The 16822-nt window shown below is 43.0% G+C and overlaps 1 protein-coding gene across 4 annotated transcripts in view; it reads left to right on the top strand.

Moving 5' to 3' along the window:
• Positions 1–16822, top strand: part of KCNAB1 (potassium voltage-gated channel subfamily A regulatory beta subunit 1) — a gene marked incomplete at its 5' end in the record, with an annotated part of 237651 nt that overhangs the window by 189967 nt on the left and 30862 nt on the right. For all 4 annotated transcript variants that reach the window (XM_084639176.1, XM_084639177.1, XM_084639178.1 and 1 more), the window contains one exon: positions 5957–6043. In XM_084639176.1, coding sequence (XP_084495302.1) covers positions 5957–6043 — 87 coding nt within the window. The remainder of the gene's footprint in view (positions 1–5956; positions 6044–16822) is intronic.

Genomic DNA, 16822 nt, shown 5'->3' with positions numbered 1-16822 from the left:
AAGAAATGCAATGCATACAAGAAACTTCAAATACTTTACGTCTTCAACATTTGCTTTTTAATCATTGATTTGTTAAACTTATTCATAAATGATCTGGAGAAAGGGGTAAACAGCGAGGTAGCAAAGTTTGTTGACGATACTAAACTGCTCACGATAGTTAAGACCAAAGCAGACTGTGAAGAACTTCAAAAAGATCTCACAAAACTAAGTGATTGAGCAACAAAATGGCAAATGAAATTTAATGTGGATAAATGTAAAGTAATGCACATTGGAAAAAATAACCCCAATTATACATACAATATGATGGGGGCTAATTTAGCTACAACTAATCAGGAGAAAGATCTTGGAGTCATCATGGATAGTTCTCTGAAGAAGTCCACGCAGTGTACAGTGGAAGTCAAAAGAGCAAACGGGATGTTAGGAATCATTAAAAAAGGGATAGAGAATAAGACGAAGAATATCTTATTGCCCTTATATAAATCCATGGTATGCCCACATCTTGAATACTGCATACAGATGTGGTCTCCTCGTCTCAAAAAAGATATACTGGCACTAGAAAAGGTTCAGAAAAGGGCAACTAAAATGATTAGGGGTTTGGAACGGGTCCCATATGAGGAGAGAGTAAAGAGGCTAGGACTTTTCAGCTTGGAAAAGAGGAGACTAATGGGGGATATGATAGAGGTATATAAAATCATGAGTGGTGTGGAGAAAGTGAATAAGGGAAAGTTATTTACTTGTTCCCATAAGAACTAGGGAGCCACCAAATGAAATTAATGGGCAGCAGGTTTAAAACAAAAGGAAGTTCTTCTTCACTCAGCGCACAGTCATCCTGTGGAACTCCTTGCCTGAGTTGTGAAGGCTAGGACTATAACAGGGTTTAAAAGAGAACTGGATAAATTCATGGAGGTTAAGTCCATTAATGGCTATTAGCCAGGATGGGTAAGGAATGGTGTCCCTACCCTCTGTTTGTCAGAGGGTGGAGATGAATGGCAACAGAGAGATCACTTGATCATTACCTGTTAGGTTCACTCCCTGTGGGGCACCTGGCATTGGCCACTGTTGGTAGACAGGATACTGGGCTGGATGGACCTTTGGTCTGACCCAGTATGGCCATTCTGATGTTCTTATGTTCTTAAACAAATCCATTCAGCAATCTGTGACATATATTATTGTATACAGTTTTTTCAGGTATATTGCTCACCTGAACCCCTCATTAATTACACCACCTATCTCCCAGTATTGCTTGCCTTGTGCAGACTGCTGGAGGTTTAAAACATTGTTCTTGCGAATATGCCTGATCCTATTCTTTATAAAATGAATAGGAGTTCAATGGGATCAGCCCCAATATTTGCATTTGTGAAGTCTGACTGAGTTTTAAATTATCCTGTTGTCGCCTCTTGTTGGCTGTTTACTGACTGGGGATTTTGATCATGCTAGATAAATTTCCTTTCACTTGATCTGTTCAATAAAATGGCAAAAATGACTGGATATGGCAAAAAAGGCTGAAAAGAATCTGTGATTGTACCGACCTCTTTACTGAAAGAAGAGAAGCATAAAGGAGAGAGGGAGAATTTGAGAGGGGCAGGACCTGAGCACACAAACCGAAACAAAGAACTCCTCTTGGTTTTGTGTATATGAAAAAGTTTAAAATCTGTGGGCAAGCCCCCGGTTGGTGAATGTCAATGTAGCTCCATTGAAGTCTCCGGAGCTCTGACGATTTACACCAGCTGAGGTTCTGACCCATAATCTCTTTTGAAATCTTTCTTTTATTCTCCATTGTTCTTATCATTTGTTCCATTTCTCCTTTGTGTATTCTTCCCATTTCTCCTCTGTATGTGGTACTTCACCTCCTTCTGAATGCCTCTGTTCTCCCCCCGCTCAGTCTAAAAGCGGGGGCAGCTCCTCCCTCCCTTCCAGCCGGGAGGGCTTCATACCACTATCAGCACACCACCAAACTGAGCTGTGATTAATCAGGAGGGGCAAGGAGTCCCTGGCATACACCCTGGGAAACCCCCAGCAAACTCAGTCCAGCCAGTTGCCACCCCCATCATCTTTTGAGTCTCTCTGGATGGTGGGTGACCTAAGGGGGTGGGGCCGACAGCTGATCTGAATTTATTTAATGTCATTTTTGTATGTAATGTGCATATAGAACACAGAAGAAAATCCAGACTCAGTTCCATCGTATTAAGTGTGAGCAGTCTCAGCTGAAAACTTCCTATAGGGAGAATGCAGCTTCTTGGAAAGGATTATGATTTCATCCAAAATTGACATCTTAAAAGCATTATTGAAGCAGTATTGGAGGCCCTTTGATTTAAAACCCTGAGTACAGACCAAAAAAAGGAAAGTGAATAAGTTAGTAAAAAGAGAAAATTGAGGAAGGGAGTGATTGAGTTAATACCAATAGTTCAGTAGGATGCAAGTCATGGAGAGGAGGAGGTGATAGCATTGCTCTGAGTCACCTGAAAGAAGAATGTTGGAGGGGCATGCAGAAAAGGAGCTGAAACATGAAATAGACCCAATGGGTTTGGTCAGTTTATGGGACTGAAGTGTGAGAGTAGATGAGATGGCCCGTAGAAGCCAAAAGTTTAAAACCAGCCTCTAAATTTTAATGTGGCCAGGTTTTTGGCTTGCATGCCTCATCCCTTGGATACATGCACATGTCTGGACAGTGCCTTGCACAATGGGAAACCCAGTTGGCTTCTCTGTGCTCCTGCAATATACATGTTTAATAATAATAATACATATTTGTATGTAAAAATTGAGTTTGGACAAATACTTGGGTAATACACAATTATAGGTGCTGAGGTGGTTGAAGTTTCTGCAGATTTGGCTCTCGAGATCTTCCTATACTGCACCAAAATATTAAGGATCAGATTGTGCCAGACAAGCTCAGCCCCATGTTAAGCTCAGTGAGCCTTCTTGCCACTCTGGGGAGAGTGTGTGGGAGGATAGTGCTCTAAGAGGTGCATTTTTGTTATAGAGTTTGTTATGGAAATTAAGCAAGGACTATACAAAAAAGCTTGGTTGCTTAACAGTACATGCCAAAAACTGCTGATTATATTTTAGCACCCAGCACATGGTGTCCTTGTGCTTTAGAGTAAGCAGATACGTGTATAACATATAACATATAATTTCATAGCCGTGTAAAATATGCAATACAAATTCCATTCACAAGAGAAAACAGAAGCAGGTCAAATAGCTAGGAGAGATGGGTAGACTGAAATCCCTCTGGGTAGTTCATGACCACAGGGAGACAGTGCAATGTGTACACTTCCCCTGCATGTTGAAGCACTCCCAATGCAGATGGTCTCTCACCTCCGCAAGTTATTGCAAGGAATGGTGCTACAGCCAGGGCCCCACATTTCTGTATTTCCCAGAGTACAGAGCTGCTATTGCGCTTGGTACCTTCATGAAGGGGAGGGAGCTTACAGGAAGGGAGGCTCCTTCTGCATTCTGGCAAGAAAGAATCTGCCCCTATATCTGTGTTCATACGCTACACAAAGGGATTTCAAACCACGCATTTCTTGTGCCTATTTGACCTGCTTCTGTCTTCTGTTCTGAAAGGAATTTGTATGATAGGTTCTTTATACTGCCACAAAATTATGTGCTATATGTCAGCCCGCTTATTCTAAAGTGAAGAACTCCATGCACTATGTGCTAAAATAAAATCTTGCAGATTCCTATAGAGAAATGTTTGGTGTGCATCATTACACAACCAAGCTCTTCGCTAAGTGATACTGTCTGTTAAATTTCAATATCAAATTTCATATGAAAAATATACCCCTTGAGTAGATTTTATTTTGCAATAATGGAAATTTACAGGCATGGTGAAAAATGAAATACTTTTTATTGAGTTGTGAATCTTGGAGCTGAGTAGTCTTGCCTCTCACATATGAGATAAAACCTAATGGTGTGCTGTAGCTATTGCAAAAGCTGTTAAAATGTATGCCCCGTTCTTCTAGGTGCATTCACATTTGATCCAAAACATTGCTGGTGTTAAAAATAAGGCAAGTTAGAAAAAGAAAAGTTCAGACCTACAAATATTAACTATGCACAGTAACAATGTATTATGCTATAGAGATGGGCTCAAGCCTCAATACCTGGATCTGGAATGCCCCGACATTGGGGTGTAGCTGGATCTAGGGTTTTGTTTTGGCTTATTATACACAGCATGCACAGCAAATTATAAGGAGAAAATGTGAAGTAGTAGTTGTGGCAAATTATTTGCCACCAGTGCACAAGCTGGAATACGTTTGTGTGAACCATTCTCCCAGTAAGCCTGTTTGCAGATAGTTCACAAGCAGGAAAAAAAGGCTGAATACATTTAATGAATTGTTCACTGCAAACCTTTTGCCTTGTTATAGTTAAGATACTGATCATTTTAGACACAAAAGAAAGAGAAAGGAAAAGGACCTCTAACCTTCATGTGGAATTAAAATTACCAAAGTGGAGAGCCCCCAGGGACACACAGTTCAAGTTCTCTCTGAATATTGTAGAGCTGTGCATTCCGTGCTATGCTATCTCAGCAATAGCCAGTGGTAGTTATACTTTAATTAGAGGTACAGAGTGCCTGTGTGAGGTGTCAGGAACAGAGGGTTTTATCTAAGAACCTTGACAAGAGGACTTCACTGTACAGCTACCTGAAAGATTTCTAAAACATTTTCAAACATGACAAGTGCTGTGATTTGTGGCAGAGGGATGCAGTTTGATCAAGTGCTTACAAAAATGATCATTCACTTTTTATAACTAATTTAAATGAGCCAGGTTCTCCATTTAAAAATACAGTACACTAGTTCTCTGAAGTGTATATTTTTATCTGTTTTCTGAATTGTTCTTATAATTGTGTCATTATGAACACCCCTGAACTTTTGTTTATAGCTGGCATAGCTCTGATTTACACCAGCTGGGGATTTAGCCCTCTGGAAATAAGCCAGTTTACATCAACTGAGGTTCGAGTCCTCTTTTGGGGTGGGCAAAGGAGGGGATTAAACAATTTAAAATAAATATAGCATTACAGTACGCTACATGGGAGCACTCAGACATATTACATGTTCATCTTACTGCTATGAAAAGACGACATAGAACCTTGCATTCCTATAGCATGATCAAACTGTAGATCTCAAAGCACTTACATATATAATGAATTAAGCCTCACAGCACTCCTGTGAAATCAATAAGCATTATTGTTATTCCCATTTTATAGATGAGGAAATTGAGATACAGAAAGTGACTTTGTCCTGACACATCATAAATCTGTAGGAGTCAGGAATAGAACCCAACTCTTCTGGTCCCCAGGGCTACGTGGCCACAAGCCTGTAGCCTGGCTATTTGTGCAACATTATGAGTTTAGCTTGTTGTAGTTTGCTGGATAACTTTTGCAAAGAGAGGGTAAATTCTGTTTAACTTAGTAAAGGTGGCATTTGAAGGAGCCTGTTCAGTATCACATTTTTTTCAGGGTTGTATTAGTCTTGGTAATCATAAATATATAACAGAATGTCATGATTCCTCTCCCCTGGGTTTTCATTTCTGGAATGCCCCTGGAGTGGCAGGGCTTAATTATGTGGAACTGTATCAATGTAATGTGCCATCGGGTAATGCAAAAATACTCTCTGACAGAATTTTGATTAGATTAACTGAAACAGCATCAGTGAACTCTGTCCGTGGAGGCTGCTAATTGACAGGCTCACCAGGATGGTGTCTTTTCCAATCCAAATTTGAGTGTAATTAAAAAAAAAATTCTTGTGGAGTGCTCTGAATTCTGCATGAAGCCAAACTTTGATATTTTTTTTCTGTGGCTGAGCAGACATGAGACATCATTGTCCATCTCCAGTGTACAATTTAGGATAGTTCTGTCTTGTGATATGTCGGAACTGTCACCTCTTTTGTGATGTGTTCCAAACTTCATTCTGGCTATTTCTAATGATATGTATTCTTTTTTTTTTCTTGCTGCTTCTAGGATTAAAGGCTTCTCTCCAGAGACTGCAGCTCGAGTATGTGGATGTTGTCTTTGCAAATCGACCAGACAATAATACCCCCATGGAAGGTTAGTGAGAGCTTTAACAAAAGATTTTAATGTGATTGATTCTGGATAAATGGCTTGCACCAATCATAGTGGAAAATGAAAATCTATTTACTAAGTACTCAGGTGAGGTAGATTCACTATAAAACACCTCACTCTTGAGACCTTGGAGTCCTTAGTATTTACGCTTATTCTAAATGCATTCACCTCTCTTAAACAGGAAGGTATTGAGGATGGTTTGTATTGCTGGGGTGGCTTTAATGCTGTTCATTTCCCCAAGTTTATATCCTTTTTCTGATTTCATCAAACATACCTAAAATGAATTTGTGTTTGAATCTTGTGCCAAATTTCTTCATGCCAAATGAAATCTGCCTGCCCATTCCTATAATGTAATAAATCTTTTGCCCTGTTTATGTTTTCAGGATGTGCCTGTGATATTAAGTTTAAAATGGTTTCTGAGGCGCCCATTTTAGGGCCAGTTTGTGAATGCCTCACTGCCATTGGTGAGCAGTAATTCCCATTGACTTCAGTGGCAGTACTCAAGCAAGTACCTGCTTGCCAATGGAAATAAGGGGTTCAAAATTTGGCCCTCAGTGAAGGTATGCTGTATAGCTCAATGCCATAACTTTATTCTTACTTCAAAACCAGATCAAATAGATTGCATTTTTTCTGGGCAGTAGACAGTTGGAACTCTTCTCTGGTCTTCCACTCATAACGGACGTGATTCTGCTCCCATTGAAATTGGTGACAAAACTCCTATTGACTTCTATGGTGCAGGATGAGGACTGATAAAAAAAAAAAAATTCTCCGGGTGATCAGTGATGTTAGCTTGAATTACGAGATAGTATGATCCAGAATGCAGCACTTAATATAGGGGAGGCATCATGGGTAAAATTAGGGTAAATTATATTTTTAATTATGATCCATGGGCTGGAGCGACATAGTTTGTGACCAAGGTTCTACCACTATGGGGCTACCACAGATGATAAGTGGAGGTTGGTAGAAGATCAAGGGTAGCGTGTGGCCCTTCCAGGCCTTGTCCAGACTCGAATTTGAAGGTGTGATGTTAGATAACATCTGCTAACAAACTTGTTTTTAAAGTACAGTGAGTACAAGGCACCCTCACTTCAATGCTAGGGGAAACCTCAGTTTGTCTTGACCAGTTAGCATGCATTAAAGGCAGTGTGCCTTGACTGTGCTAGACTTTTAAACCATGTTTGTTAGCATGTGTTAGCTGGCACGTGCTAACATCACACTTTTAAATCCTAGTCTCAAGAAATCCATAGTTGACAAAGTCACTGTTACATTCAGTGGAGGAAAATGACTGCTATTCCAGCCCTTTGTTGAGTTGTTCATTTGCATAGTCAGTTGCCTGATTTGCATGCACAATTATGGTAATTAGACATGTAAATCAGGAACACAGTCATCTGAAAATCTGGCCTTTGAATTATAATTAAACTTCAGAGTTAGCACCCTATTGAATGGAGACCATTAACACTTCTCTTAGCTGTCAGGTGTTTTTCAACCTCATGTAGCCCTACACAGGTTCCAGTTAAGAATATTATCTTCTCAACCATTAGAACTAAAAACTTAATTAAAAAAAACAAACAAACCTTGCAGTCTGCAGAATCTGATTCTGTCATGGGTGGTAGAATAACTACATTAAACAGCCCAGGACTTTGATAACCCTGTTCTAAATTGTTAGCTTGAAATTCAGAGGTTTTGAAGCCCATTTGTTAACTAAGATAGGCTCCAGTTTGAACTCTAAATGGATTACATTAGCGTTAGACTGACTGACAACTCCCAGCAGCTAGAAGATGAGGAAATTGGCTTGAGATTTTAAGACAAGGGGAGATTTACTGATGGGTGATAAGGTCAAAAAATATGACATGTTGTATCTTGGAGGGAGAAATAAACATTTTGCTCAGTCAATTATAATATAAGACAGTGTAGAGAGTATTTTATGTGTAAGCATGTTATGGCTGCTCTCACTTATGGCCTTCATGTTCTTTATGGAGCAACAGAAGAAACCATAAGTGACTTTCTGAGTCACTGTTGTTGTTGTTGGCTGTATTTAGAAAGTATCTGGGCCTAGCTCGGAAATGAACAATTCACCAACCAATGTGGCCTACATTAGAGCACAGCAGACATGGGCAAATATTGCAAAACTTTGCTATGAATATTTGGTTCACTCTTCTAAATAAATTCACTTTGACTGTGTTTTGTGCTTTGTGTGTGTGTTCACTTTCTGAGAATGTTCTAAGAAATGGGTTTACTGGATCATGATGTTCATGCAAATAGCACATTTTAAGTGATTATTGGAGAATATTCTTGGGAAGTGAATTCTGAAGTTGTCAATATGACAAGCCAGAAACCTGATTCTAAGAGTTATGTTCATTCAGCATAGGCACAGGGACTGTCTTTTTGTTATGTGTTTACACAGCATCTACCACGGTAAGGTCTCGGTCCATGACTGGGACTTCTGGCTGCTACCCCAATACAAATAATAAATAATAATGAAACATTATGTGGTCTATGTATCCACCCAAAACTAAGCCACTCAACTAAAATTTTGAATATTTGCAACGAACTGTTTGAATGAGCTATAGCTGAAATTTTTGTCAAGTAATTCTGAATAATTATTGAATTTGAGAGAGTTGTGAGATGTTTGACAACAACTTGCAAACAGAAAATAGGTGAATAGACAAGATGTTCACTGTGAATTCTTCATCCAACTCTGCTACAGAATACAAAACTTCTACAACCAAATTGGAAATTCATCCATTTAACAACTCTGCAAGAACAGTCCTTGAGTGTTTCATAGATTCGTAGATTCCAAGGCCAGAAGAGACCATTGTGATCATCTAGTCTGACTTCCTCTATAATGGAATACATAGAACTTCCCCAAAATAATTCCTAGAGCAGATATTTTAGTAAAACAACCAATCTTGATTTAAAAATTGGTCAGTGATGGAGAATCCATCACAAATCTTGTTCCAGTGATTAATTACTCTCACTGTTAAAAAAATGTATCCTTTATTTTCAGTCTGAATATGTCTAGGTTCAACTTTCAGACCTGGGGTTATATTATACCTTTCTGTGTTACAATAAAGAGCCCATTATCTAATATTTGTTCCCCATGTAGGTACTTACAGACTGTAATCCAGTCACCTCTTAACCTTCTTTCTGTTAAGCTAAATAGATTGAGCTCCTTGAATGTGTCACTATAAGGCATGTATTCTAACCCTTTAATCATTCTTGTTACTCTTCTCTGAACCCTCTCCTTCTTCAAATGTGGACACCAGAACTGGACACAGTATTCCAGCAGCAGTCACCCCGTGCCAAATACCGAGGTAAAATAACCTCTCCACTCCAACTCGAGATTCCCCTGGTTATGCATCCAAGGATTGCATTAGCTCTTTTGGCACAACATCACATTGGGAGCTCATGTTTAGCTAATTATCTACTATGACCCCCAAATTTTTTTCAGAGTCACTGCTTCTCAGGATAGAGTCCCCCATCCTGTAAATATGGCCTATATTCTTTGTTCTTAAATGTACAGATTTATATTTAGCCATATTAAAAACATTAATGCATTAGTATCCCTCAGTGGACAGGGTTAGTCTCTACCTAGATGGATTATCACCTATCTCACACCTGAACGGGCATAAGAAACCAATAGAATTGCAGAATTTTGAATGCTGACACAAATGATCTTGCGGCTCCACTTCCCCAATTATATTCTGCCTCACAGGATGAGCAGCATGCTGTGTATCAGAATTTTCCTTAGGCTACTTGTACCCCCTCGACTTGGTTTAGTCTTCCCATGGGGGTGTAAAAAGTGGTTGAAAACCAGAGAAGTCTAAGAGGAAAACAAATAAATGATGTTCTTGTGACGAGTTAGACGAAGGTTTCTAACCATCAGAAGAGTGAAGTTTTGGAACAGCCTTCCAAGGGAAGCAGTGGGGGCAAAAGATTTATCTGGCTTTAAGATTAAACTCAATAAGATGGTATGATGGGGATAACATGGGTTTGGTAATTAAATATTCATGGTAAATAGGCCCAATGGCCTGTGATGGGATATTAGATGGGGTGGGATCTGAGTTACCCAGGAAAGAATTTTCTGTAGTATCTGGCTGATGAATCTTGCCCATATGCTCAGGGTTTAGCTGATTGCCATATTTGGGGTCGGGAAGGAATTTTCCTCCAGAGTAGACTGGAAGAGGCCCTGGAGGTTTTTTGCCTTCCTCTGTAGCATGGGGCACGGGTCACTTGCTGGAGGATTCTCTGCTCCTTGAAGTCTTTAAACCACGATTTGAGGACTTCAATAGCTCGACATGGGTGAGAGGTTTTTTGCAGGAGTGTTGGGTGGGATTCTGTGGCCTGCGTTGTGCAGGTGGTCAGACAAGATGATCATAATGGTCCCTTTTGACCTAAATATCTATGAATCTAGGTCACACCATCCATTCTGACTGCGTCTCTGCCTCTCATGCCAAACTTCTCATCATGGTTATCTCATGTAATCTGCAACCCCCAGCTTCAACTGTAAGAAGCAGAGATCAGCTGTTAGGCCAGAATCTGATAAGTGTGTAACCCCATGAGACTTCAAAACAAGATTTTCCTTTGAGATTTAACTCATCCTCTGTCCTTCCTGCTGGAGAGGCCTTTCCATTACTCTGCAGTGTTGCCAATGACCTCTTACTGTACAGACCTAAGTAAACAGACTTATCTAATGAGGACAGGCTCAGAGAAAAAGTTCCTGACCAGTCTGTGTTATGTCCTCCAAGACCTGTCTGTCTGAAGCCAAAATATCATTAAGCTGCTGTCCCCAGTGGATCCAAAGTTATTTCATAGAATGCAGTAGGCCAATTGTGCAGTGCCTTGCATGGAGTGGAGGGAATTCCTTCCTGAACCTACAAGTTCATTCTCTAGATGGATGTATCTACACCATAGAACAGATTAACTGAGTAGGAAGGATTGCTAGCATAGTGTGCACCGGAATGTTGTCACAACCCCTTCTTTGGCTCTAATGACAGCTTGTATACGTCAAAAGATAGAAAAGTAAATTGATTCCACTTGAATCATTAAAGACAATCTGCAATATTAGCATCAGCAGAATTATAGTTTCTCTACAGCATTCTACAACCCTAGATTTCTGGAGGAGGGAGGCTTGAGGGAGGGATTTGACTATGAATGGTGTGGTGTTTACTCTTTTCATGTACTTTTTTTTTAATGGTTCACCTAGTAAGCTGCTTCTATCCCACAGCATCTGTTGAGCCATCTGTCAGTTCTGCAATATCTGGCATGCACAGTACATGTTAAACTTCCTTGGGGGGGGGGAAAAATAAACCCACAGTCATTCCTGATTCCTACTCCTTATTTATTCCTGTTTTTCCCAATATTCTCAATGTTAGTACCACAAGTAAATAAAACTATCCTTTGCTTGCTCGCTTCCATGATACAAAGCACAGTGAAACCTTTGAAATAAATAGTTATCCAGTCACAGCAGAGAGAAGAAATTCCTTCTAATATGCACAGTTATATAGGATTCCAGAGAATGGCAGGATATGCAGCTAGAATTTAATGGTAAGGACACAGTAGTTTTTTTAAGGAAGTCAGTAGTTTCAAAGTTCCATGCACATTCTTCAGTTCTTGTTCTTTTCATTAAAGCTGCAGTTGTCGTCCTAGGGTGCTGCTTTGGTTCCAGTGGAAAGTGGTTTATAGGCTGTAAAAGAGTATGTACATACCATTCAGTAAATTCAGTAATCTTAAGGCATACATTGTTTATAGTACCAGTGGCCAAAATGTCAGGAACTTACATGTGAGTAAATAACATTATCATGTTGTTACTTTATGGGTGGCCAAAATGTAGGGAATTTTGTCTGTCAATAAATGGTAAATAATAAATGCCTTAAAACTATTGAATACCACTCCCTTAGCCTGCCCATCCAAAAAATCCAGAAATCCAAATCCAGTATGCTGTATTTCTGAAGTAGGGCCAGGCAAACTAGTTTAGGAATAAGAACCAACCTCCTGTATTAATAGTATAGAACTCAACCTAAAAGTTCTGAAATTTTAACTTTTGTTTTCCTTACCCTCTTCCTTAACCAGAACTGCCAAAATACTGGAAGGGCCATTCCTGGGGTATTTCCAGACTGATTGGAAACAGGAATCACCAGAAATCCTGAGTTAAAATCATTTCTCATAAGATTCCTAGCCATCTATTTGTTGATGCAGGAGGTTCTTCTTTGAATGCTTGCTCATTTCCATTCCATGTTAGGTGTGTGTGTGCGGCGTGCACAGTTGCTGGAGATTTTTTCCTCAGTGCTGTTCGTGGGGCTGGCTCTAGCGTGCTCTGATGCCGCATGCTCATGCACCGGTATAAGGGACCCAGCCAGCTCCGCACCCTCTCAGTTCCTTCTTACTGCCCGTGATGGTTGCTGGAATAGCTCCTCCTACTTCAGCAAACTCTTACTCAGTGGTCTTATTTTAGTCCTTTTCCCTTGTTTCTCTATCCCAGTTCTTTATTTTCTCAGTTTGGACTGTTGTAGGTCAGTTGTATATAGCTAGCCAGCACGTCTCACCCTGTTAATGGAGTTTCATCTACTACGATGCCAGAGTATTCTTCGGTCCCCAGTTTCAAGTCCTGTGCTTCCTGCACAAGCCCATGCCTGTGAGTGACCCACACTCCAGTTGTCGGAGAGAGACTCATATCAGGGACCACTGCCAGATCTGTCCGGACTTCAAGCCCCATACGAAGGACAGGGAGGCCAGATTGATGTCCCTCCTGACGGAGGCAGTGCTCCGTCCCTCATTGGAGCTGAGGTGGCTTGACTCGGAACCCAGTAGCTCAGCATCGGTGTGACATGTTCCTCCTGCTATGAGAGTATCTTGGCACCATTCTCCTTCACTGATGCTAAAGAAAAAACATCAGAAGCAGCTGGCCAAGAGGGGACGTTTCCCAACTCTGAAGAGAGCCAAGCACAGGGAGTGCAGGGGGAGTGTGACCTGAGTCTGGCCACTCCTCTGCCCCCACTCTGAGGGTGACGCCGTCGACTCCATCTCATATGCAGGCTCTGTGGAGTCAAGTCCTGGACTATCGCTAGCACCAGAGGGGCAATGTGGCACCAGCAGGATCACAGTACCATCTACTCCGGAGGTGTTCATTGTGGCCAAGGAGCTGCTGGCGCTATCAGTAGCCATCGCAAGTGGAACAAGTGGTGGCAGCAGTGAGCAGAAAGGAGCATGTGGTCTCGGGCTCCCGTTCAGTACCAGCCTCCTTGGTACTGTGGAAGTATAACATTGTATAAGTATAACATTGTATAAGGGGACATGCTGGATACATTGTATATGAGAGGGCATGCCAAAACATGGTACAAAGTATCTGAGGGAGCACACGTAGGGACAGTTAGCTTTTGAATGGAGAAGCAATTAAGATAGAGCCAGCACGTCTAAGAAGCAGGCATAAGAATGGAAGGTGTGAAGGGCAATTAGTTAAGTTAACTGGAAGCTGTTAAAGGAGATTGTTAAGGGTGGCAGGTAATTGAAGATACGTGACTGGTCTCAGGGATCTCGAAGGGTGGTGACTAAAATCTTTTTCTTCTTTTGTCTGTAACTTCTCTGTAACTTGTTCTCCAAAAAACTGTATAAATTAAGAGACACAAGCCCCACTCGGGGGGCTCACTTCTAAATGTATTAGCAGAGCAGCTTTGCTAATAAAACAGAGTGGTCTGATAAATTGTGAGTCTGAGTCAAACTTTGACAGTACCATCTAGAGGGAAACTGTCCCTGCTTGCCTCTACGCAGGTCTTCCCACCTTGGCACTGTTCCCTGGCCCCCGATGGGTACTGCCCCTCCATGGTCTCCGGAGGATGGCTGTAGTGGGGCAGCTCCCCCCCTCCTGTGAAAGGCTAGGGGAAGCAGCCACAGCAGGGGCCACGCCCCAATCAGAGCTGTGAGACAGGAGCTAAGTCAGTCTCTCTCTAGCAGTGGAGAGAGAAGAACCTTGGGAGCAGGGTACCAGAGGTAGAGAAATGCTGGGGAAAGGCAAGAGAAGCTGGGGAGCTCCAGCCTGGCAACTCCCCAGGCCTTGTGCAAGGCCTAAAAAGAGGTACTGGACTGCAGGGAAAGGCAGCAGGTCCAAACCCCCCTTGCCAGTGATGAGTGGTTTACAGACTTCAGTCTGCCTAGTGTGTGGGGGCTAGATGATGACTGGCGGTAGTCAGTGAGGCAAGGTGGGGATAAAGGGTTGGGGGTCCCCCTGGGAGGGGAGACCCAGACTGTGGATTACTGCTGGGGGCGGAACCCTGAGGAAAAGGGGCACGGGGGTCTGGGAGGGACATGGGGGCCAGTGGCAGGTGCGACACTGGCCAGGAGGAGGCGCTCCGTACCCTGGAAACCTAATTCCCAAGATGACCAGCAGGAGGCGCTGCGCTGGTGAGTCTCCCTTCGCTACAATGGCCCATTGTCAGACTCAGAAGTGGGGTTGCATTCCCACTCAAGGAACCATTTGCCAGTTTTCCCCTGATCAGCCCTACCCCCAAGTTGGTGGATCCAAGCGCAGGGGTACCACTGAGTACTTGGCGCAGTGGGCACTGGCCTATGCAGATGTCATGTCCATTTTGGAACACATGGGGGATTCCCCGATACAAGGGCCCTCTTCCAGATGCTCATACTCTGTAGTCTCAGAAAGAAGAGAGGCCCTGTCCCTCTCACCGGCACCCAACCTGCACTCCTGTACCGAGCCAGTATAGAGCCTTAGGACCTAGATCGATGGACCCAGTTGGTGCAGAAGGAGAAGAAGAGAACCCCCTGCCGGTACAGGCATCTTCTTCTTCATGCCTGGATGAGGCAGTGTCTGGGGCGTGTGTATCCCCCCACACAATGACTTCACAGCTCACCAGGAGCTGTTGAAAAGAGTGGCCTTGAAACTTGGGCTGGAAGTGGAGGTAGTCAAAGAATCCTCCCGCAGCCTGGTCAAATTTTGACCACTGCAGGCCCTTTGAAAGTGACCCTCCCTCTCAATGGGACCATTATAAGACCAGTTAAAGCCCTGTGACAAACCCCATCCTCCCGGCCTCCTATCACAAAAAGGGTTGAAAAGAAATACTTTGTTCCCGCTCTAGGCTGTGGATACTTGGTCTCTGAGGCCAATGAGAGGGACAGACAGAGTTAGCAAGGAGTGACCTCCAAACCACAGGATGCAAAGAGACTAGACCTTTTTGGCAGAAAGGTTTATTCTACAGGGTGTCTACCGCTCTGCATCTCCAACCAGCAGACATTGCTGGGGAGATACAGTGTTAATGTTTGGGAGTTGATGTTGAAGGACTCTGTTCCCCAACTGTCAAGACAGGAGTTCTATGCGCTGGTGGACAAAGGGAAATCTGTGGCCAGGGCCTCCCTACGGGCTACCCTGGATGTGGCAGTTTTGGCAGCTAGATTCATGGTGTCTACAGTGGTCATGTGCAGATATTCTTGGCTCCAATCCACATCTCTGCCAACAGAGGTCCAACAGTCCATCCAGGACCTGCCATTTGAAGTCACTTCACTCTTTTCTGAACAAATGGATGCGAAGCTTCACAGCCTGAAGGCTTCTAGAGCCACCCTCAAGCCCCTGGGTCTCTGTGCCTGGTGTCTTCGATGAAACACTGCAGGCTTCAAAAACTGGTCCACTTCTCAGCTCCACCACTGTGCTAGGACCCGTTTAAGAAGCAAAAGGGGGCTATAAACCCAGACAACTGCTCCCACCTGCTTCAGCCTCGCTACCGGGCCCTCACTCACAGATACTTGGGAAGCTCCAAGCAGAACTTTTGATGGGGTGCCTGAGGGCATTATACCAGTTCCTGTACTGGATCCTGCCCCCTTTTTGTTTTCAGACCGTTTCTCCCGCTTCAGCGCGACGTGGTCCCTCATCACCTCAAACTGCTACGTACTGAGTACGGTGGAGGAAGATTACACTTTCCAGTTTATTTCCATCCCTTCCTTCTATCCCTCTTCCCCATCCCTCTTCAGGGCCCTTCTCATGAGCCACTTTTAGACCAGGAGGCGCAAGCCCTCTTCCAGGTAGGGGCTGTGGAGGAGATACCTCAGAGCTTGAGATGGAAAGGGTTTTAGTCCCTTTATTTCTTAATCCCAAAGGCCCAGGGGGGTCTCAGACCTGTCCTAGACCTTTGTTTCCTTAACAATTATCTCAAGAAACTGAAGTTCCACATGGTCTCCCTGGATCCAGGGGACTGATATGTTATTCCCTCCCTGGATCCAGGGGACTGGTATGTTGCCCTCAACTTAAAAGATGCCTATTTTCATATTTCCATATTTTTGGGCTACAGAAGATTTCTCAGTTTTATCATGAACCAGACCCATTACCAGTTCACCACCCTCCCCTTTGGCCTGTCAGCAGCCCCTCGGGTATTCACGAAATCCATAGCAGTGGTGGCAGCCTTCCTCAGAAGGTGAGGAGTGCAAATGTTCCCTTACCTCAATGACTGGCTGATCAAGGGATGGTCCAAGGCCCAGGTGAGGGCCAGCATCCACCTGGTCTAAGCTACTTTCCAAGCCCTGGGCCTGCTAATAAACAAGCAGAAGTCAATGCTCATCCCCGTTCAGAGGATAGAGTTCATTGGTGCAGTGTTTGATTCCACCTGGGGCAGAGCATTCCTCTGAGAGGCTTGCTTCCAGGTAATATCTCTGATATTGCAGATCAAGGCCCACCCCATCATAACAGGCCATTTCTGCCTCAGACTATTGGCTCATATGGCCCCATGCACATACGTGATACAGCATGCGAGACTGCGCCTCAGACCC

The sequence above is a fragment of the Lepidochelys olivacea genome (assembly GCF_965140295.1).
Source record: "Lepidochelys olivacea isolate rLepOli2 genome assembly, chromosome: 9".
In the NCBI taxonomy this organism is placed as follows: Eukaryota; Metazoa; Chordata; order Testudines; family Cheloniidae; genus Lepidochelys; species Lepidochelys olivacea.
Note: the sequence above shows the minus strand (reverse complement) of the source record. Positions and strands in the feature narration are given on the sequence as shown.